This window comes from Eleginops maclovinus, chromosome 5, assembly GCF_036324505.1.
Source record: "Eleginops maclovinus isolate JMC-PN-2008 ecotype Puerto Natales chromosome 5, JC_Emac_rtc_rv5, whole genome shotgun sequence".
Taxonomy (NCBI): domain Eukaryota; kingdom Metazoa; phylum Chordata; class Actinopteri; order Perciformes; family Eleginopidae; genus Eleginops; species Eleginops maclovinus.
In genome coordinates this window covers 471,514-494,256 of record NC_086353.1, presented here as the reverse complement: position 1 = coordinate 494,256, position 22,743 = coordinate 471,514, and the positions used below count along the sequence as shown (strand labels likewise).

At 43.4% G+C, this 22,743-nt stretch overlaps 2 protein-coding genes across 7 annotated transcripts in view; one reads left to right on the top strand and one right to left on the bottom strand.

Annotated features, from left to right (window-relative positions):
- Window positions 1–350: 350 nt before the first annotated feature.
- LOC134864168 (E3 ubiquitin/ISG15 ligase TRIM25-like) lies at window positions 351–18,173 on the bottom strand. 6 transcript variants are annotated; one of them, XM_063882962.1, is made up of 13 exons: window positions 17,774–18,172; window positions 14,409–15,965; window positions 14,206–14,305; window positions 13,253–13,655; window positions 11,512–11,889; window positions 11,107–11,202; window positions 10,305–10,385; window positions 7,208–7,360; window positions 6,147–6,306; window positions 5,874–5,912; window positions 5,357–5,401; window positions 4,476–4,553; window positions 351–3,544 (listed from the first exon to the last, which is right to left on the bottom strand). In XM_063882962.1, exons 4-13 carry the CDS (start codon window positions 13,607–13,609, stop codon window positions 2,985–2,987), a joined length of 1,947 nt encoding a protein of 648 aa, XP_063739032.1. In that variant the 5' UTR covers window positions 13,610–13,655; window positions 14,206–14,305; window positions 14,409–15,965; window positions 17,774–18,172; the 3' UTR covers window positions 351–2,984. The 6 variants fall into 6 exon arrangements, with proteins under 6 accessions (XP_063739032.1, XP_063739033.1, XP_063739034.1 ...); XM_063882963.1 differs by having other exon boundaries at window positions 15,770–15,965; XM_063882964.1 differs by having other exon boundaries at window positions 4,476–4,550; window positions 14,206–15,965; window positions 17,774–18,173.
- The window catches only part of mfng (MFNG O-fucosylpeptide 3-beta-N-acetylglucosaminyltransferase), a 25,097-nt gene continuing 19,780 nt past the window's right edge, over window positions 17,427–22,743 (top strand). Inside the window, exon 1 of the mRNA XM_063882968.1 lies at window positions 17,427–18,158. Coding sequence (XP_063739038.1) covers window positions 17,775–18,158 — 384 coding nt within the window. The 5' untranslated portion in view covers window positions 17,427–17,774. The remainder of the gene's footprint in view (window positions 18,159–22,743) is intronic.

Sequence of the window (22,743 nt, the reverse complement as noted above, 5' to 3'; positions counted from 1 at the left end):
TCTTAATTTACAAAAGTATTTATGTTGAAAGATAAGAATAACAATTAAATGATGAATTTTAATAAAATGATTTGCTCAAGAATTGTATGAAAGTTGGATTAATGTTATTTTTTAATGTTTCAAATATAAATGGGGAAAAGGAAAGTCCTCTACAAGTGAAATTCTGTTGTTTGTGGGCATTTTCATTTCTATTCAATTAAAAAAAGTTTTTAAAAAACGTGCGAGGAACTCTTTGCTCGTGCATGCATCGCTGACTTAAAAATATACCCTGACTTCCACTTTCTGCACATCAAAGCCCGTATTTATCTGTAGTGAAATCCTTGTTAACTTGCATTAACACATCCTCAGACTGCCGCTTCAGACCTCCATCAGTTTATTGCGAGGCCAAGATGGGAAGAAGTCACCTTGGAAAAAAGCCACACTCAAGACACTTACAACATATTCACGTTAAGATACCGAAGCACAGAGAGAGCACAGAGAGAGCACAGAGGGAGAACAGAGGGAGAACAGAGAGAGCACAGAGAGCACAGAGAGCACAGAGGGAGAAAACTGTACGGATCAGCACTTCAGTTGTGATACAGACTTCTGAAATAATGCACTTCATGGCAAAAAGAAACTTTGGATTGACCTGCTGGAGAAAATCAGGTTGGCAAATTCAGAAATACTTGCCTGATTTTAATCAAACTTGGTGAGAGAAAGAAACCATTGCATTTCAAAGCAGCCAGATACATGTATTATTTGTCATTTATGGAAACCACCTTGGGGTGCCCTTCTATTTCAGCCTAATATTCACGTGTGTTTCCCAACGTTAAAACTGAGATTCTACGTAGCTGTGTTGTTGTGTCTTTGGAGTTGCAATAGCTGATCCTTGGTTTTGATTGGTCACACAGTGCTCGGTGAAGTGATCCTAATACACACAAAAATGTAAACTTCAATTAGAAAAAAGGATGCTATCCCATAATCTAACAAGGAATGGCTACAGTATGGCATCCAAACAGATGAAAGGCACTTTGAAATCGTGTAACAATTAGCGCCACAACTGGATCATTGCTCCCCTCATGCTACAATCCCACAGAAACAGTGGCACACTCAGGTAATTCAAAGGTTCTGGTTTTGATATGTTTCCTTTTTCACCCCCATCTGATGTCAACTCATGCTTATGAACACATTAAATATGCAGCAAGTCAAGACTGAATGGATAACAGATGGTAATGACATTTGATTTGCTTGGTTTTAAGTGGATATGAGACAATGATAGGATTTGGAAGCTTGTAAAGCACACTACTCTGATAAATCCCAACTCCAAACCATGTTGTGTAGCTGTCTGTTGCTAAGTGTGTTAGCATAGTAGCGAGAGCCATGGGAATGATAGTACTTAACCATCTGCTGTTTCTGAATAGTTGTTGGAAATAAATCTCATTAGCATCTTAAAGTGTAGGAATGACGATCTGCGATGTGGACGTAGCTTTGAAGGAATAGTTTTGGGGAATTTACTCTAAATTGAACCATTCATTTACCAAATGAACATCATGCTGTATTGCAGAAGACTTTACAGTAGAGATTGAGACCCTTTACTCAGTAGAAAAATGTTAAATAAGATAATGAATCAAATTGAAAATAGGGTAATTTTCTTATAGACTTCCATCTTTCTGCAAGCAGACGTCGCCCCCTGCAGGAGATTAGAAGCATGCAGGTTTCAGGCAAATCCACAATGGCTTCAACTGATTTTAACCCTTAGGTCCAAAAACAAGCTCCCAACACCTCCAGAAGCTCACTCACTGGCAGGTCATGTTTTAGTTTGTTAAATCTCTACGCAGACTGTGCAGTAAAATGCTGATTTTCTGACCTTTAATGCAGATTGTAAAGGGGTATAACCTCTCTTATCCAACTCTTGGCATGAAAACTATTGCTTTAATAATGTCTTTTACTTTAAAGATGATAGTCATGACCCAACGATAAATATATCTGCTACAGTACGGCCTTTAATTTGACTAGATCTGGAGCTGAGGTCACTTACAGTAACAAAATCCTGTGAGGTGTGCCATGTTGCCTGGCAGTGAGGTCGATACAGAACAAAATCTAGCGCCGTATTCAAGTAGTAGCAGGAACTTAAACCTGTCAAGAGTCCTGTAGCTTGTAGTACACAAAGAATCCCATAAATTCATGTATTTACAACACATATTTAGTGTTTAGAAAACAATGAGGAACACAAACGGGCGTAAATACTTCTTAGCGTCTTTGTGTTATCATACCGAAGCAATGATGTCAAACACATGTTGGTGTGTTGATTGGCAAACAAATTCAGATTTCAACTCCTAAAAAGTGGATGTTTTGACAGGTCACGGTAGGAAAAGCACAAGAGTAAATAACAAAAGATTGCAGATTATTTTAAAGCACAGTTTCAGCGTCCTGATATGTTGCATGCTGGCTCGCCGTCACGGCTTACTGGGAAACTGGAACAGAACAGAGCCCTTTAAATGTCATGGAGATAATATTCCTGTGCTTTTCTTACTGTGAGTCATGATGTTGGGATGAAATATGCATATTTTAAAAGTGTAATCATTGCGTGCTCTATAAAGGGATCCAAAAAGAGTATTTTATAAACGCAGAAGGAGAGAATATGGAAAAAAGACATGAATGGAAAGAGAAATGGGATGCTACTTCCTGTTGCTACTTGTTTGAATGTTGACAGCCCTTCCTGACTGCTGTAGCTAACCCTCCTGTCGTGTTCGGGTCAAACCTGACAGATTTCTTCTTCCATCAATCATTAATCGGGTGATTTACATTTCATTGCTTCCCTTTCAGTGAATTTTGAGAGGTTGAGTCACCTATGAATGAATGGGTGACCCTAGATCATGCTCATCCAGAGACTACACACCCACATTGGCTACATTCAAACAGACCAGTCCAACACCAAAGTGAGGGTGGTCAAACCAACACGACAGGAGGGTCTTAAGCTCCTTGGTGAAGGAGGAGGGGCAAGGTTAGGCTGGGTTCCCACTGCCTCCTCCTCCTTCATGGGGGCAGATGATCAGGGTGGAGTCCAGGTCCAGGCGGAAGGCGGGGTAAAGCGGCTGAGAGAACGGGCAGCGAAAGGTGTGCAGCAGCACCACGGTGTCCGACACGCTGTAGAAGGACAGCACTCCTTTCTGCCGCTCCAGGAAGACGCCGATCCGGGGGCAGGGGGGGGCAGCCACCGTGGTTTTCCGGTTGTCGTGCCAGGCGGCGTATCCGCCGTGGGTGCACCGCAGCCGCCAAGAGTTCTCGTTGCGGCCCAGCAGGCAGGGCTTCCCGCCGCCTTTGCGTCCGATTCCGCGGTAGGTGACGCCGATGTCGACCCACCCGCCGCCCCTCCACTCCACCTCCCAGTAGCTGGCGCCGCCAAACTGGCCCTCCTTGCACAGGACCTGGGCTACGGAGTCGAAGCGCTGCTGGTGAGGGGGGTAGGATTGGGGCTCCTCGCCACAGTGGGCGCCCTTGGGACCCTCCAGGAGAACCAGAGTAGGGTGGGCAGTATCGGGGTCCAAGGATAGACGGCATGAAACTAGAGCGGAGGTAAAACAAGACATAACACTTTTTTAATCCCAATTTCAAACTTTTGATTAAAAAAAAGTGATCTCTTTTTTCTAAAACTTCAGATTTGTTTTTCGAAACTTTTTCCTAAAAATCTGAATTGTTTTCTAAGTTTCGACTTTTAAAAATGTCCCTCTATTTTCTACTTGTTCTAACTCCTTCATAACCATCTTCTTTTAAACATTCACACTTTGTTTTCCTTTTCTCTTTTCAAACTAACCCTAAAACCATTCTGACTCTTTCTTCAAAATGATCACCTCTTTCCTAAAAGATCTGACTTTTTTTCAAATGACTGGAATTTGTTCTAATTGTCGACTTTTAAAAATGTACGATTATTTTTTCATCTTCTTTTAAAATATGACACTTTTTGTCTCCCATTTTTTTCCTTCTGATTTTCTTTGGAATTCATTTTTTTTTACTAAATGCCGACGTTTAAAAATACACCTTTATTTTTATCCTGAATATTTGATTTCTTTGTTGCCTTTTTTACTTAAGGATCGTTACTTATGGAGTCAGGCACCAAAAACCGCCAAAAACATTGTGAAGCTAGTTGACAGTTTTGCACAGAGGGCAACCCTAATCCTCTCTGACCAAATGAATAATTAATGCGGGACAAGGCGACGGTGCGTTGTCCTCCTGTCAGCTGCCTGGTTCCCGTCGGGACGAGGCGCTGCTTTCAATAAAGAACCTGTCTGTCATAAATACACTATGATTGCCATCCATCATTGATAAAGATCCAGACAGGACTCTCAGATTCCTCTCATTATCTCCTGAGTTTGAAGCGTGGAGAGAAGAAAGAGGCAAGGGTGGAAAGAGCGTCAAAGAAGGAGACGAGATGGGGGACACTGAACAGGTGCATGAAGAAGGAAAGGAGAGAAGGGAAGGAGAGAAGGGGTACTTACATCTGAGGTAAGCTGCTCTCATCCTCTGATCAGCCGGCTGCAGAGACAGGGAGGACAGAGGGAAGGACACCGGCACTGCTGAGAGGAAGACACAGAGACAGTGTTTGTTAATACTTTTGTCCATACTGTGGAATGAAACACAAAGTTAGATAAAGACCAAAGACATTATGAGGGAGATAAGTGAGGAACAATACATGACAAAACAGGAAGTAAAAGCAGAGTGAGCCTCCACACAGAGGGAACCACTGAATCCAGTTAATGTGATATTTAGTAATGATTACAGCTTACCAAACAAACCTTACCAAGCATCTGTGCATGTAGCATTAGTCCCAGACAATACCGTCACTACATGTAGACCTTATTGTGAGCGGCGTCTTTTAAAAATGATTTAGGTATTTTTTGTTTTTGTGTATTTTGGTTCTCATTTTCACCCAAGAGATGGAGATTTCACCCTACATATGGTGGCTTTGTTATTAAAGGAATAGTTCTGCATGTTATTAACACTCTGAAAGACAATGAATGAGCCTTTCTCCCCCCAAAAATGCCAAGCTACTCCTTTAAGGTTGATACTTTTCGTTAATATTATTCAGTAATAACACCTCGATAGAGAATCAAACCAAGTCCCTACATGTAGAATTAGTTTGCAAGGAGCATGCTTTTTGATTTTGGGTGTTTTGTTTACGGAATAATGAAAATATCAGTGACTAGAAAGAGCAGTTTACGTCCTTTTTAGACCATTATCTGCAAAATCCTACATAAAGTTGCTTTATTATTAAAGGAGTAGTTTTAGGAAACATGCCTGGTAACTCTGCAGGAATCTGCTGTGTTAGTTAGCATGCACCCAAAGCCAGAGTCACCACAACCCCACATGTTGCACTTACCCCCTGCGGTGTGTTGCCCTGCAGATTGTGATGGTTTGGAGTTCCCTGCACAGGCACCCCCCCCAAATACAATAAATATGAATGTTTTTTATACATTCTTAACTCAAAAATACAGCAAAACAAAACAGGAAAACAAAGGTCCAAGCTGACAAAAACTAACATTTGATTGAAAACGACTGGTTTTACTCTAAAGGAATACAGACAACTCCATTGGTACCATAATGACTCAGCCGGTGTTACCTTGAATGGTCACGTTCATGGTGGACAAAGAAACTGAGCTGAACAGATCAGGATGAGGCAGAGCTGGATATGAGCCAGACTGTGCTCCGGCATCGCTCCTTCTTCCTCTTCCTCATGAATATTTAACTCGTCCACTGACCCTCACAGTGTTAGATGTCATGTCAAACCTTCAGCATTTTAAAAATGGGTCACCTCAGACCTGACACTGTCACTGAGGCTGTGTGTGCGTGTCAGTGTGTGTGCGTGTGTGTGTGTATCATGTGTCTATCCTGCTTACCTTTTACACACTGTCCTCCAGACATGTAGTTGTCATTAACTGGAAGAAAAACAACAACCAAGGCATGAATTGTGGTGCATCTGTGTGTTTAAATCCACTTTACTCATACTTAAACGTTGTATTAGTTATATTATATGCATAAATATTACATATCTACACTATAGCTTTGCATAGCACAATAAAGCACTTCAAATGACACTATTGTCCCCATGTCTGAGTGTTTTTAGAAGCATTTGGAGCGCTGTCTTCCCCCCTGCAGGTGGTCTGCTGTACCTGCGCGGCTGATCTTGTCCACCTCCTCCCTGCAGACCTCCTCCATGCGGCTGCGCAGATGGCACAGCGCTCTGCGGGCGCTGCTGAACCCCTCGGTGGGCATGCTGAGGGCTTGAGAGTGCCGACCGTTGGAGAGAGGGACGCACAGCAGAGGAGCCGCCTAGGTTTCAAACAGAAAGAGAGAGAGGGGAAAATCTAACTCCTTTATTCCACTGCTGACGCATCCAGCACCTCCTGCTCCATCCTTCCTCTGCAGGCTGATCTCTCTCTGGGGGATTCTTAATGCCTCCAGGATGCATTAGAGGTAATGGGCTCCCAGGATCTATTATGACTAGCTGCTTCTCCACTACATCAGACTGTAACACCACTGTTGAGACTGCTTTCGTACGTTCACCGACCTTTATAATGCTGCTTGTGCTACTTATCTCATGTCTGCACTGCCCCTTTGCTGTACCAATTAAAATGTCCCCGCTGAGGGCCTAAAAACTAGATGTATTATTCAGATCTGAACCAACAGCCCTACAAAGCTCCTTAGCTTTTCGTGAAGTATTGGATAACTCGATCACTTATTTAACCTAAAAACAACCTCAGAGATCCTTTTAGGTTCACACCGAGCGGACCGATCAGATTTGGCTTCCGTCTCCACAATGATTTACTAAAACGTGCAAGAGGAGTCCACATTTAGCCTCTCTGATCTTATACCCTGGAATAGCCAGCATGAAGACTGGATACTTGGATACTTGGATACCCTCCCCCCCCCCCCCGCTACAGTGCTTCTTGTATTTGGAACAGCAGAGAGCATCAGCGTCTGTACAGGATCGATAAAGCCACTAAGACATGCTGCATGTAATTTCATTTATCCATTTACCCTCCATAATCAGCTCTTTCCTTCAGACCAGAGTCTCTCAGCCTGGCTCTCAAACAGTCTGTGGAGAATGTCTTACATGGCCTCAAATACCTTGTGTAACAACAAGACATTCACTTTAGCATGTTTACCGTGACACAACATGCCCCGAGCCTCACTAAACACTGACCTCTCCTCCCCCCCGTCTCCCCCTCACCTGTAGGAAGTGTGTGTTGTCCTCAGTCTGCAGCAGCTGACAGATCTCCTGGTCTCTCCTCCTCAGCTCCTCCAGATCTTTTTCCAGCAGCTCCACGTCTCGCTCCGCCCGCCCCACCACCGTGCGCTCCTTCGTCTCCAGCCGCGCTCGAACCTGCGGCACACGGGAGGGCATTACGAATTCTGCTTAATGGCAAAAAAAACTTCCCAAAAAATAGTAGCATTGTTGGCATTGTTAGCACAACAAGAGCACCCAATAACCCCAGAGCGGTTACTTGTTTTACCTCTACAATGTATAATGTAGAAGCAGAACGGCATTGAGTTTAATTCCTAAAGCTCTGAAGGCTATTTCAGCTGCTTTTGAAAGCTGCTAGCTCTGGTGCTAACACTGACTTTAAGCAGAAGCATTGTTATCAAGCAAATTGCTATTGCTAGCCTTAATGCTAATGCGACCTGACCTTCAGCAGCGTTTTTATGACCTTGAACACAACTTTTGATCTCAGACAGAAAGACTGCTTATACAGTGGGGCAAAAAAGTATTTAGTCAGCCACCAATTGTGCAAATTCTCCCATTTCACAGGATGAGAGAGGCCTGTAATTTTTATCATAGGTACACTTCAACTATGAGAGACAGAATGAGAAAAGAAAATCCAGGAAATCACATTGTAGGATTTTTAATGAATTTATTTCAAATGATTGTGGAAAATAAGTATTTGGTCAATAACAAAAGTTCATCTCAATACTTTGTTATATACCCTTTGTTGGCAACGAGAGAGGTGAAACGTTTTCTGTAAGTCTTCACAAGGTTTCCACACACTGTTGCTGGTATTTTGGCCCATTCCTCCGTGCAGATCTCCTCTAAAGCAGTGATGTTTTGGGGCTGTCGCTGGGCAACACGGACTTTCAACTCCCTCCAAAGATTTTCTATGGGGTTGAGATCTGGAGACTGGCTAGGCCACTCCAGGACCTTGAAATGCTTCTTACGAAGCCACTCCTTCGTTGCCCTGGCGGTGTGTTTGGGATCATTGTCATGCTGAAAGACCCAGCCACGCTTCATCTTCAGTGCCCTTGCTGATGGAAGGAGGTTTTCACTCAAAATCTCACGATACATGGCCCCATTCATTCTTTCCTTTACACGGATCAGTCGTCCTGGTCCCTTTGCAGAAAAACAGCCCCAAAGCATGATGTTTCCACCCCCATGCTTCACAGTAGGTATGGTGTTCTTTGGATGCAACTCTGCATTCTTTCTCCTCCAAACACGACGAGTTGAGTTTTTACCAAAAAGTTCTATTTTGGTTTCATCTGACCATATGACATTCTCCCAATCCTCTTCTGGATCATCCAAATGCCCTCTAGCAAACTTCAGACGGGCCTGGACATGTACTGGCTTAAGCAGGGGGACACGTCTGGAACTGCAGGATTGAAGTCCCTGGCGGCGTAGTGTGTTACTGATGGTAGCCTCTGTTACTTTGGTCCCAGCTCTCTGCAGGTCATTCACTAGGTCCCCCCGTGTGGTTCTGGGATTTTTGCTCACCGTTCTTGTGATCATTTTGACCCCACAGGGTGAGATCTTGCGTGGAGCCCCAGATGGAGGGAGATTAGCAGTGGTCTTGTATGTCTTCCATTTTCTAATAATTGCTCCCACAGTTGATTTCTTCACACCAAGCTGCTTACCTATTGCAGATTCAGTTTTCCCAGCCTGGTGCAGGTCTACAATTTAGTCTCTGGTCTCCTTTGACAGCTCTTTGGTCTTGGCCATAGTGGAGTTTGGAGTATGACTGTTTGAGGTTGTGGACAGGTGTCTTTTATACTGATAACGAGTTCAAAAAGGTGCCATTAATACAGGTAACGAGTGGAGGACAGAGGAGCCTCTTAAAGAAGAAGTTACAGGTCTGTGAGAGCCAGAAATCTTGTTTGTTTGTAGGTGACCAAATACTTATTGTACCGAGGAATTTATAATAAATTCTTTAAAAATCCTACAATGTGATTTCCTGGATTTTTTTTCTCATTCTGTCTCTCATAGTTGAGGTATACCTATGATAAAAAATTATAGGCATCTCTCATCTTTTTAAATGGGAGAACTTGCACAATTGGTGGCTGACTAAATACTTTTTTGCCCCACTGTAGCTATGGCTCTGTAAAGTGAAGCGGCTGTCTTGCTCTTTCTTGTCTGCTAGTTCAGTGAGTTTTGGTCTTACAGTGATCGGACTTATACCAATGGAATCGTTGAAATCTCAGGTTTCATATGGTATGTGGTTTGTGCAGACAGCATGCAATACAATCGCCGTAGCTCACTCAGTGCTATGTAGCGTTGGCTCGTTTCGTTCAGTGCTGGTTTAGACGCTTGGTGTTGGAATTATGTTTAGTTTTGGTAAAAATGGTTAACATGGTCTGGTAGCTGAGTCTCTTCCTGTTCAGTAGGTATGCCACATCAATAGGTTGTTAATTGTTACCATGCCCTGAGACGCTGTTTCTTACAAGTAGCTGCGTCTGGGCTTAAGAGGTTAACTTGTTGTAAATGAAAAACCCTCTCTGTGTTTCTGCACAGTTCAGATAAAGTCAGTGTGCATACAGCCTGAAAGCTCGGTAGCGTAGCGTTGATAGCGTTAGCTTGCAACTTTGCCGAGGCTAGCAGTGTGCTTGCGGCTCAACGCCCACACCATCTCCACAATTCAGTGAAATGTCAGAACACAACCATCATTTGGGTTTTTGCTCCGGGGGAATAGTGGTAAAAATAAATGCAAGCCACTTGTTCTTCACATCGTCTTCCTGAGGTACGGCAAACAAAGAAAGTTTGGGTTCGCAGAGAAAGTGGCAGCTTCTCCTCGCCATGGCTCCTCTGCTCGGGTCGGCTTTACGGAGCGGCTCGCACTGCTATTGGCTTATTCAGTCACGTATCACGGTGAGGTCAGTGTGATACGGAACCGAACCAGGAAGTAAAGAAAGGAATCCAATCGAGGCGTTTCAGGCAGTTTTTGCAGACCTATTACATGCACACAAACATAAATAACACACTGCAGGAAAGGGAAAACCCCAACAAGCATAATATGGGACCTTTAAGTAAATTACAAAACTTTAAAGGACATCACACTCCTCACCTCTGCTTTGGTTTTCTCCAGACGGAGGGACATGTCTGCAAACACGGCTTCACTGTCCTCCAGAACAGCCGTCGCAGACACCTGAAACACACAGAGAGTAAACACTAAAGTAGTTAAGATGCTTGATATTGAAAGAATGTAATACTACTTTTTTTATATGGTCTTAGTTAATGTAACTGCAGAAAAATAAACAAATGAAGCCAAGTGTGCACACTTCATGGGGGTGTGATGGCAAATTAACCTCTGCCATTCTTGCGTTGGAGAAGATGTCTAACATGAAATAGAAGTCAAATTTCAGCCAGGTGTGAGAGAGAGCTGATGCAGTGTTTTTTTGAAGAAGCAGCCTCACACTGATGGAGCAGAGGAAGCTCAGGGGAGGAGAGGGTTCCTGGAAGTCAGAAGGAGCAGCTGCTACGTAAATGATTGGAAACTGGAGAGATAGAGTGTGTGTGATGCTTAGGGAGGAGTGTGTGTGTGTGTGTGTGTGTGCGTGTGTGTGTGAGATGTAAAGTCTATTTATACAACCCTGTATCTCACGTGCTTCACACAGCACAGATACTGCTCTATGTAAGTGCTGTATGTTGAAGTGGGAGAAAATGTCGAATAAAAATTAGATACAAATATTCATATAAACCTTCAAGTTCAATTAACAAAGTGCACGTCCGTCCGTCCAGGGAGAGTGATCCTCCTCTGTTGCTCCCGCTGGGTTTTGTAACATTGTGTGTGTGTGTGTGTGTGCGTGTGTGTGTGTGTGTGTGTGTGTGTGTGTGTGTGTGTGTGTGTGTGTGTGTGTGTGTCTCACCTTCAGGGAATCCAGGCTTTGTTGAAACTCCTCCAACTCTCGCTCTCCAGTTCGTGTCCTCACCTGAACCATCCTCTGAGCCTCCTGCAGCTGAAGCTAAACACACACACACACACACACACACACACTGTAAAATACTCTGTCACAGTAAAAGTATTCTAAATGTTCCTCCAGTGAAAGTAGAAAGTACTCTCCTCTAAATGTACTTAAAGTAGCGACAGTAAAAGTAGTCATTGTCTGATTGGTCCATTTCAGAATAATATCTCTGATATGTTTTATAATTATAACCTCTGAACTGTATTAGTAGAATTACAAAGTAATTAGCAGAAAATTAAAGTACCTCAAAATTGTACTTGTGATTGAGTAAATGTACTTAGTTACTTTACACCACCGCTGTCTGTGTACCTGTCTCCTGGCTCTCTGCGCCTCCACGTTGTGCACCTCCTCCTGGTCCGCCTCGCACAGCAGGCAGTCCCCGCTCCACTCCGCCGCGGCCTCCGCCTCCTCAGCGCCCCCTACAGGCTCCAGCCCGAGGCGGTGCTGCGCGCAGAGCCGCTGCGCCACGCTCTCCACCGCGGACACCAGCTTGTGCCGCCGCAGGGTGCCCACGTCCCGGTGCGGCAGGCCGTGCAGCTCACAGAAGGACGCCAGGCACACCAGGCAGGACTTCACCGCCCGCAGCCTGCTCTCCGCCGGGCAGAAGTCGCACGGCACGTCGCCGACTCCCCCCATGTAGAGCTCCGGCGCCGAGACCATTTCACTCATCTTCAGTTTGTCCACCACCTTCACGTAGGGATACCAGGAGCCAAGAACCCACATGTGGGACAAAGAGCAGAAGTGGACTGAAAAAACTGAAAGATTGACTTTAATTAAAGGTATTATGTCAACAGATTTCACACAACTGTATTAGGTTAGTTTAACAACAACAGTTTCAAGTTTAGATATTTGGTTCAACTTCATATTTTTGCTTTCAACTAATCTAACTTATGTCAAATCTGTTGACATAATTCATTTAATTAAAGTCGACTTTCACATTTTTTCCATGTGGTAGAAGTACTCAGAAGTAGCACAGTGTAGGAATACTCTGTTACAGTAAAAGTCCTGCATTCAAAATGTTCCTCCAGTAAAAGTAGAAGTACTCAGATCTTGTACTTGAGTAAAGTAGAAGTACTCAGGTCTTGTACTTGAGTAAAGTAGAAGTACTCAGATCTTGTACTTGAGTAAAGTAGAAGTACTCAGATCTTGTACTTGAGTAAAGTAGAAGTACTCAGATCTTGTACTTGAGTAAAGTAGAAGTACTCAGGTCTTGTACTTGAGTAAAGTAGAAGTACTCAGATCTTGTACTTGAGTAAAGTAGAAGTACTCAGATCTTGTACTTGAGTAAAGTAGAAGTACTCAGATCTTGTACTTGAGTAAAGTAGAAGTACTCAGATCTTGTACTTGAGTAAAGCAGAAGTACTCAGATCTTGTTCTTGAGTAAAGTAGAAGTACCAGAGTGTAGGAATACTCTGTCACAGTAAAAGTATTCTAAATGTTCCTCCAGTGAAAGTAGAAAGTACTCTCCTCTAAATGTACTTAAAGTAGCGACAGTAAAAGTAGTCATTGTCTGATTGGTCCATTTCAGAATAATATCTCTGATATGTTTTATAATGATTGATCATTAAAGTGTTCTCAGAGCTGGTAAAGGTGCAGCTAGTTTGAATGGCTTTGTATACTGCAGGGTAGCTGCTGGATTTACTGCAGGTGAACTAAAGTCTGATTTAAGGGATCATATTTACCATCATTAATCATAATCTGCCTAGCAACTAAAGGTATTGAATAGATGTAGTGGAGAGAAGTACACAGTAGCTGAACATGGAAATACTATAGTACAAGCACCTCAACATTGTACTTACTGTAAGAACTTGAGTACATGTACTTCCTACCAAACACGTCTGTATTTTATTTGCAATATTGCATAAATCCATTAATTCCAGACTATCTTTGATTGATTGACATCTGACACAGTTAATAGTGATAGCCCTTTCGTGCTTTCTAAATAACCATTGGATAAAAGCCAAGTTTCAGAGGTGCGTCCGTCAATGAAATGCGGAAAATCGTCTCAATTTATGGGACAAAAGATCAAAACCCAGGTCAGTCCCCTTACCTCCGCGAGCACGGTGTTCCTCCGCAGCACCGGGCGCGGGCTGAAGGTCTCGCGGCACTGCGGGCAGCTGAAGTGTCCGGACTCCGCCTGGTCCCAGTAGTTGTTGATGCAGGTCTTGCAGTAGGTGTGTCCGCAGGGGGTGGACACCGGCTCCTTCAGAATGTCCAGGCACACCGGGCACCGGAACTGGCTCTCCGTCACCGAGATGTTCGCCTGGGCCATGATGACTGGACAGGGAGCTCGGCAGACCCGGGGATACGGCTCCTGGTCCTCCGCCTGTTGAATCGTTGTTGTTTTTGGAGCAGCTGTTCCTTGTTGTTGAGAAGGGGCGGGGTCACGGTGCAGGAAACAGTGCATCCGCAGTGACACCGTGTTAGCTCTGCCCTCGAGTCTGTCTTACAGGCTACATCATTTTACAGAAATATGCATTAGTTTATAGTTAAACGCCTGGGATCATAACAATTGGATGGGAATCAAACAAATGCCATATTATAAATGCCATAGAAGTAATTATTGTAACCATATATTACACACAATGCAAATATTATCCTATTGCACAATATTTTGATATTTTTAACATGTCCTCTGGTTTGATTTGCCTAAACTTACTCCTTTTTTGTAACCCTTACTTAAGTCCTACAATTTCAGCCACCAAGTACTCAGATCTTGTACTGGAGTAAAAATAGAAGTACCAGAGTGTAGGAATACTCTGTTACAATTAACAGTCCTGCATTCAAATGTTCCTCGAGTAAAAGTACAAAAGTATTGGCATCAAAATCTACTCAGATCATTAATCCAAATCTGGAAAGAAACTAAAGGCATTAAATACATGTAGTGGAGTTAAAGTGCAAAGCAGCATTGAATGGAAGTACCTCAAAAGTGTACTTTACTACATTGCTTGAGTAAATCTACTTAGTTACTTCCCACCTCTGATTATATGAGATAAAGCAAACCTCTTTAAGAAAGCTGTTTATAGAAAGGTGAGAGCCACAGGGTGACGTCTCACAAGTTGAATGTGAACTCCAAGAGTCTACACCGCCCTCTGCTGACCATCTAGAATAAGAGAAGAGATGACTCCTGAGACAGAAATGCTGTGACCACATATTCAGTGACTATACATCATAATATTGGGAGGATTTAATCACGAAGGATGCACCTGTAAGTGTGAGTGTTTTCCATAAATGTAAAGACAAACACTGGGCAAAGAAGGTCCAATTAAAGCCATGTTGCATTATGGGAAGACGGACGATCAGGCTTCTGAAGCATGCCACTTTAACAGAGTTTGAAAATGCCTGTGTGGCTTGATTTGAAAAAGAAATCAATCGATTGCAAGTCTCCCGACAAGAAAGTACTTGATTGTGAAAGGACTTGAAGCAAGCCAAACTTTTCATAATTGTAATCATTATTTGTGAATGTTAATGAGCGATATCATCGGTTGTTTGCGGTGTATTTGGGATTCAATATTTTTCCTAATTACACTTCAACATGATGGGCATCGAACCACCGACCCTCTGATTGGCTGACACCCATTTACATCAACCCGCTGAGCCACAGAGCCGCCCTCCTGTCGCTCTGTGCCGGCTCTTTGAATTGAATTTCAGCCGGAGATTGAAGGTTGAGAGGGGGCTTTCAGCTACTTAAGCTTTGCTCTAACTGAGACATATCACTCTCTCTCGCTCTCTCTCACACACACATACACACTCACACACACACACCTGGCTGTGGAGTTAAGGGGTTTCCAATGTGAGGTTTAGTGTGTCAGAAGGACTCTGCATTAATGCTCTTTTACTTTCTTTTAATGCAAGTCTAGTCTAGTTTAATGTCGTCAAATCAATGCTTATACAGCCCTAAAGACTTAGGGAGATTTCCATCCCGTTTCCTTCACTATTTATACAATTGCTTTGCCATCTTAGACGGTTTTAAGCCTTTCTAACAGATGAACTTTAACATCACCTGGAGGGGAATATGTAAGAGTAAAGGATGTCATTACTTTAAAAAGTCTGTGTAATGTCCAACTGAGTCCGCTGACGTGAAACTGTAAGAAAACAAACATCCGATGTGGAAGAAGCAGGGTATGTTATTAAAAGACGCTAACAAAAATGTAGTTGAGAGACAAGCTCAGGATTTCTGTCTGTAAGGGCCGATGCTGATTAGACAAATTCGGGCCTCCTACACGCTTTACCCAAACGCCACCCTTCGTCTTTTCATCTTTCCAGGAAATAAAAATGCATCTGACATGGACAATCTCTTCTCTTTGAATAGAGATCTCCGGATAATGTGCAGACTGGATTCTCCAGTTCGTCTAAGAAAAAAGGCTTTAAAATACAGTCTCCTGCAGTCCTTGATCTAATGACTTCCTCACTTGCCATGTTTCCTCCAATGCCAGATCTTGAGTGCAGTCCAAGTCTCCGTCTGACTCTGAGCTCAGGGCATTTGGACAGACAAAGCCCTGAAAGGGGGTCTGGTCCCTCGACTCCCCCGGTCCCTTTGTTCAAAGTGGGGCTGTGATGTACTCACTGTTTTAGAAAGAGCCCTTTTCAGCGAGGCCGTAAGGCGATCCTGGGCCTTTCCTGGCCAGGGTGTGCCCCGGGCGTCTCTGGTTTACCTGCGGGACCAGGATGGGCGGGGGGCTGGTCCTCCCCGAGCCAGGTAGAAGTGCAGAGGGTGGGGAAGAGGAAAGCAGCTGGTCAGTACAGGAGAGAGAGAGAGAGACCTAGAGAAGGAAGGGGAGGGATGGAGGAATGGATGTAAGGCGAGAACGCTGAGAAAGGACAAATAAACAAAGGTGGCGATGAGGGTCTGAGGTGAATTAATTGTATCAAGCTCTTTCTCCCTTTGGTGACGGTCTCCAGAGATAGGGGACAGCAGACAATGGAAACAGTATTGGACTTCTACTGAGCAGCTTAGAGACCTGCAGATCTCTGAGAGTCAATCAGGGCAACATGCACATTTCTTAAGTGGTGCAGTAAGCCACAATGCAGTCAAAAAAGATAGATTTTTAATTATCAGCCAAATAAAAATGTGCTTTGATAAAACCCTATATTTCCAAAGCCCTTTTTTTGTTAAAGTTCACAGTGTTTAAGATGCAGCTGCAGCTCTGAGGAAGCTGTGACAGTGACTGTGAGTGCAGAAGAGGAAGGAAGAGGGTGGAGTCAGCTGTGGTTTGCTGTTTCTGTCTGAGTGAACACATGACAACAGGCTCAGGGGGCCGGGATAATATGTCGCCTGGTGTATGGCTTATGATTGATTCTCAGTTCTCTCTTTATATAAATGTGTGATTTTCAGAGTGGGATTGAGACTCCCTCTCGGTTTACGAGACGACAAGAACATCATTTTGTTTCCTCACATCTTAACTTTTTTCTGGGTTTTTAACTCATAATTCTTATTAAATAATCTAACAAATCTTATGAAGAACTCATGGTTGAAACAACTCATGGGAGTATGCAACCTGGGTATAGTCTTTGAGAGTAGAAGGGTGTGGAGTCAAGTCACATGACCTGGACTTGAGTCAGAATCAAGTAGCCATTTTAATGACCTTGACCTCAACTTTACAACATCAACATGGACTTTACTTGGTCATTGGTTCGGGATTATACCTTAGACTTGAATTTGGACTTGGTTGGTAATTGACTTCGGGACTTGATTTGATTTGGGACTTGTTTTTGGACTTTATTTGGGACCTGACTTTGATCTTGACTTGATGCGTGTCTTATGACTTTACTTTGGACTTGACCTTGAACCTGGTTCAGGACTTGTTTTGGGACTTGGCCTTCAACTTTATTTCAGACTTGACTTTGGACTTGACTCTGGACTTGTTTCGGGACTTCCCTCTGGACTTGATTTTGAACTTGACTCCTGACTTGACTCGAGACTTGACATGGGACATTGACTTGGGACTTGACTTGGGACTTGACTAGGCTCTTGAGGACAAACACTTAAACCTATGACTTGCAAAACAATTACCACCCCACCTGTTGTGAAATGACATTACATGGAAAGCTAAAAGGTTCATACAGCACTTAAGTTATTTGAACCACTTATTTTCATTTGAATATGCAATTTGAATTTAATACTTTCAAACAAAAGCCCATGTTGTAACCGGAAGTAGAAAAGTACGATCACTGTTGTGGTTTTATTTTGAAATCTAAAAGGAAGTCACACTATCGAGATTCAGTGCAGCTTGACTCGGTGACAATGGGGGGCAGAACTGAAACTGTGACAAGTCAAACTCATGCGAGTGGCGGTGACTTTTAGACAGAGAATAAGAGGAAACAACTCATGTCATGTAGCCTCTTTAAAACAGGCATTTGTTTGTTTGAAATGACTAGGATTATTTGTATTTTTGATAACATTCTACAGTAAATTAGCTGTTAATTAATGAGGAAGACTATTGATTATCAACAAGGAAGACGGAGAGGTGATGGAGGAACCGCTACATAACTACACCAGAAATGAGGATTTTAAATGAGAGGACCACCAAAATGTTTTCATGAATTACGGAATATAAAATAACATTTCTACCATGCAGACGAAGAGATGGATACGTCGGAGGTTGCCTGTCTTTATTTTCACCTTCTTCATCATCCTCTATGTGGATTTCCAATTACGCAGCAGCAGCCTCCCCAAACTCAGCGTGGCTCCCCCTCGGGTCCCCGATGCGCTCCACCGCTCTATCCAGCAGGCCACCTCCCCGACCAGGGACGCACAGAGCCCGGCTGGAAGCAACAGCAGCAGCAGCAGCAGCAGCGGGGAGCACGGAGGACACTCAACCTCTGAGGGCGCACATGTCACCCTGCCGGAATTAAAGCTGGGGGACATCTTCATCGCGGTGAAAACCACCGGGAGGTTCCACCAGACGCGCCTGGCGCTCCTGTTGCAGACTTGGATCTCTAGAACCAAAGCGCATGTGAGTGATTGTGTGTGTGTGTGTGTGTGTGTGTGTGTGTGAGGGTGTGTGTGTGCATGTGAGTGATTGTGTGTGTGTGTGTGTGAGGGTGTGTGTGTGTGTGTGTGTGTGTGTGCTACTCTGGGTTTGACAGACACCTTGCTGCCTGCTGCTGTCCATATGTCTTAATCAAAGCAAAATTGGTTTGTAAATATTGAAATATGTATAGATTCAAGAGGAGAGACAGTTTTATAGCTATATATTTCCACAGACAAAATATAATACAATATATTTGACCCATACTTTGCTGGAAGCCTTATGATGAAATGAAACAGACTCACTTCCTTCCTGTTTTGAAGTTGCAGTTGCATGATTGACTTGGCTGATAAAAGAGGAGCTAACTTCCGGAGTGGTTTGGTTGGTCGATGTCGAGCTGCAACATTTAGTCGACTAACCGATAACAACCATTCTGCCAAAGTGATTTTTAATGCAAAATATCAGGAAAAAAACTGTTTTCAAATTTGTCTTTCCTCTGTTTAATCAGGTTTAACTAATTTCTTCTTTTTTTTTACTATTATTATTTTTTTTGGACAAACTAAACAACCCATTTAACAACATCTCTTTGGGCTTTGAGAAACTGGGATGGATATTTTTTTATTTCTCTGTCATTCTGTAAACAAACTGTTACTGGCCACTGATTTAGTGTAAAAACCATAAAGATAAAAACGTATTAAACTCAAACATGCAAAAAGTAAACGTCAACAGCTTTCCCTTACATGCACCTGCAATATCAAGGGACGGAGATATATATTTCATGTTCAAAATTACAATTGTCATCACTATTTGAGGGTTCACTTTTGCTTAAAAACTCATTTCAAGGATTTGTCTTGCCGGTCGAGTGTCCGGAAATACTTTATTTTACCGGACAAGTTCGAAACTTACCGGTCATGTCTCAAAAACAGGTGTTACAAAAGCAACTATAATGTTAACACGTTTTTTCCCCCGCCCCCCGAAAGCTAGAGCCTGATTAAGCTCTGCTTCTTTGCTGGTAAAATATGCTGTTGTTGTTGTTGTTGTTGTTTGTGCCACAATAAGACAGCAACAGGTAGTCACGGTAGTCAGAATAGCTTCGGCTGCTATGCTACCATCACCCGTTTTATAGGCTACCAGAGAAACTTTCATAACAGCGTTGTGATGCCAAACAGCGTCAGTTCAGACTGAACCACATACACTGTATGCATCAGCTGCTCGTGTGACAGTCAGACGATGAACACTTCCCAGCGGCCGCTACGGTGAGCTAACGCCAGACTAAACGCCGGTAGACGAGCAGCACTGCAGCGGGCGGTAAATGCCGCTGAACCACATTAATAAACAATGAACCACGGTGCTCTGGAGAAAAGGAGAAGGTTCGAAAAGTAGTTCTTCAATTCAATCTGGCTTCGTGTGACAAAAGCAACACGATCATCGAGCCCACACGCAGTCCCCGACTGTTGTTGTTGTGAGCAGCGTTGGGGAGAAAATCAGCGAAGTTAACACTGACGTCATGACGCAGCACCAGTTCTCCATCCATCCATCCATTCACCCATCCATCCATCCATCCATCTTCTCCCACTTTTCCGTCAGGGTCGCGGAGGTAACAGCTCCAGCAGAGAGCCCCAAACTTTCCTTTCCCTGGCCACATCAAGCAGCTCTGACTGGGGGATTCCAAGGCTCGTGTGACAGTCAGACAGGCCAGCGAAGAGATATAACCCCTCCACCTGGTCCTAGGTCTACCCCTCAGTCTCTTCCCAGCTGGACGGGCCTGGAACACCTCCCTAGGGAGGCGCCCAGGTGGCATCCTCACTAGGTGCCCGAACCACCTCAACTGGCTCCTTTCAACACGAACGAGCAGCGGTTCTACTCCGAGTCCCTCCCGGATGACTGAACTTCTCACCTTATCCCTAAGGGAGATGCCAGCCACCCTGCGGAGAAATCCCATCTCGGCCGCTTGTATCCGTGATCTCGTTCTTTCGGTCATGACCCATCCTTCATGACCATAGGTGAGGGTAGGAACGAAGATGGCCCGGTAGACAGAGAGCTTTGCCTTTACCAAGTTCTGTAGCTGCCAAACACAAATGTCTAGGGATAGCCGACGTCACCAAAGTGTTGTATGAGCATTATTACCGTTTTTTAAAAACATTTTACCAGCTAAAAACCGGTAATTACCGGCAAACGGAAACCCTGCAACTGACAGAAGTGAGCTTTTGATGCTCAGTAAGAAAGTCTTTGCAATATTTGTTGTTTTGCCATCATTCAATTTCTTTTAACAGATCATCCCAAGATTTTTGAAATGCTTTTGGTATTATTCATTGCACAATTTCAGACAGCAGTGACCCATTGTTCTTCATCTTTTCTCTCAGTTTACACACACACACACACACACACACACACACACACACACACACACACACACACACACACACACACACACACACACACACACACACACACACACACAGTAGACTTGCTGGCATTTTAACTTGACCTCTCAGGGAGGCTTTGCCAACTTGAGTGGCTTATTAAAACAAAAAGCACACAATACTTTTCCAGTAACGGTATCTTGAAGTTCATCTGTGATCTGCAGAGGCTTGATTTTTCCAACCAGGCTGGTTATCTTCCAGAACAAGACAAGGGGGGAACATTGTGTTGTTGTCTCAGAAATAGTCATTATCTTATAAGGTTGACAGTACTGATACACAGACACAGCACAGGACGTACTCAGTAAGGAACAGAGAGCAATGTCTTTAATAAAGATACTGGTGCATCACATGCAAAATGAATGACCACTTTGTAACAAACACGTCTTTTCAAATGAATAGTTGACTTAATTTCCTTAAATTGTATGTTTGGGGGAAAGAAGCAGACTTTGTTTTCTTATTTGAAATGTGAGAAAGATACGAGCAGTGATCTTTAGAGGAAGCGTTCCTCTGCAGGCTTGTTGTTGATTTTAAATAAGAGGTCTGATTTTAACAGTTAAAGAGGAACATAGTGCGTTCCTCTTTAAAGGCAGCTCGCCTTTCACAGTTACTTCATCTTCCCTTTTCGAGAACAAACAACCACAAGAAAAAATATACATTGACAAACATAATGACACTCATCGATGCAAGTATAGACGAACCAAACCACACACACACACACACACACACACACACACACACACACACACACACACACACACACACACACACACACACACACACACACACACACACACACACACACTCAGGAAGCTGTGCAGGCAGGTTGTCTGGAGTGAGGGGAAGCAGCAGCTGTGTAGCAACTCTGTTAACAATGCTGAAACGGAAGCTAGTCGCAGAACAGGAAGTGCAGACGCAGATTGCGGAACAGAAAGGACCTCGTCTTACTTCCACCCACACTTACACACATATGTATTCGCACTCGCCCACAAACAAACACACGAACATCGCAAGTCTTTGTGGACTGGAACAGGGTGAAATGCATGTTCTAACCGGCTCCACAGCTGCCTTCAGCTTATCTGACTAAGGCCGGAAACAGGAGTGTTGCAACAGTCATCTTCCTCTCACAGCCATGTATTTGGTTTTCAACATGATACAGGGCCCCAGTACACATCTAGGTCCCCAGATCTCTTTTATTACAGCTCACTTGATTATGTTTAGCAAGTAGAATATTTAACACAGAGATAAAGGTTCCCCAAAGTTGGATTAGGGTTCACTGTCTGGGAACCATGAAGGTCAATTGGCAGCTGATAAGTGAACATTTTGGCACTGGGTTGGTAGAGGAAAATGTAAAGAATCCATCCATATTTCTTCAGATATTTTACTATAAAAGCCAGCTGATGTTAACCTGTTGATGGGGCTTAAGAAATCTCAGAGGGTCTCCAAAATCATGAGGGTTTATCCTCTGGAAACCATGAATGTCTATGCGAAATTGTGTTTCATTCTATCTTGCAAATGTTTAGATATGTTACAAGATCATTGACACCTTTGACCTGCGTTGTAAGAGGAAAAGCTAAGGAATCTAAAAAAGTCTTCCCTTATGATTTATCCTCTGGGAACCATGCATATCTGTACCTTCGTGGCAATCAATCCATATTTATTTAGACACTCACCAAGAGCTAACATTGTCAACGCGCTATTGGTGCTAGAGGAAACGTCAGGGGATCCGCAAAGCCATGAGGGGTTCATCCTCTGGAAACCACAAATATCATTGCACAATTGTGTGTCATTCTATCTTGCAGATGTTTAGATATTTCACAAGATAAGTAAAAACGTGGGGTTGTTGGAGGAAAACATAGGGAATCAACTTAAGTTATACATCGAATTCATCCTCTGGGCACCATGAATATCTGTGCCAAAAGTCAGGGCAGTATGTACATATTTAAAAGCCAAAAATGTCTAACTGCTGGTGGCGCTAGAAGTAAAGTCAGGGGGGTTCATCATCTGGGCACCATGATGAATATCTGTACACAACTTTATAGCAATATAGACATTTCATTCTGGAAGAAAGAGAAAGACTGACCTGATAAAAACAACGATTTCTGGTTCAGTATCAGCTGTTGTGCATCGAAGAAAAACAGGGTATTGTC

What these genes read in the sequence shown, in the direction of transcription:
- LOC134864168 (XM_063882961.1), bottom strand. Translation starts at nt 13,609, where the DNA reads ATGCACTGTTTCCTGCACCGTGACCCCGCCCCTTCTCAACAACAAGGA. An exon ending in CGCAGAGAGCCAGGAGACAG is followed by an intron (nt 11,203 to 11,511) that starts GTACACAGACAG and finishes GTGTGTGTTTAG; the next exon opens with CTTCAGCTGCAGGAGGCTCA. An exon ending in AGGGCAACACACCGCAGGGG is followed by an intron (nt 4,554 to 5,356) that starts GTAAGTGCAACA and finishes TCTTCCTCTCAG; the next exon opens with CAGTGCCGGTGTCCTTCCCT.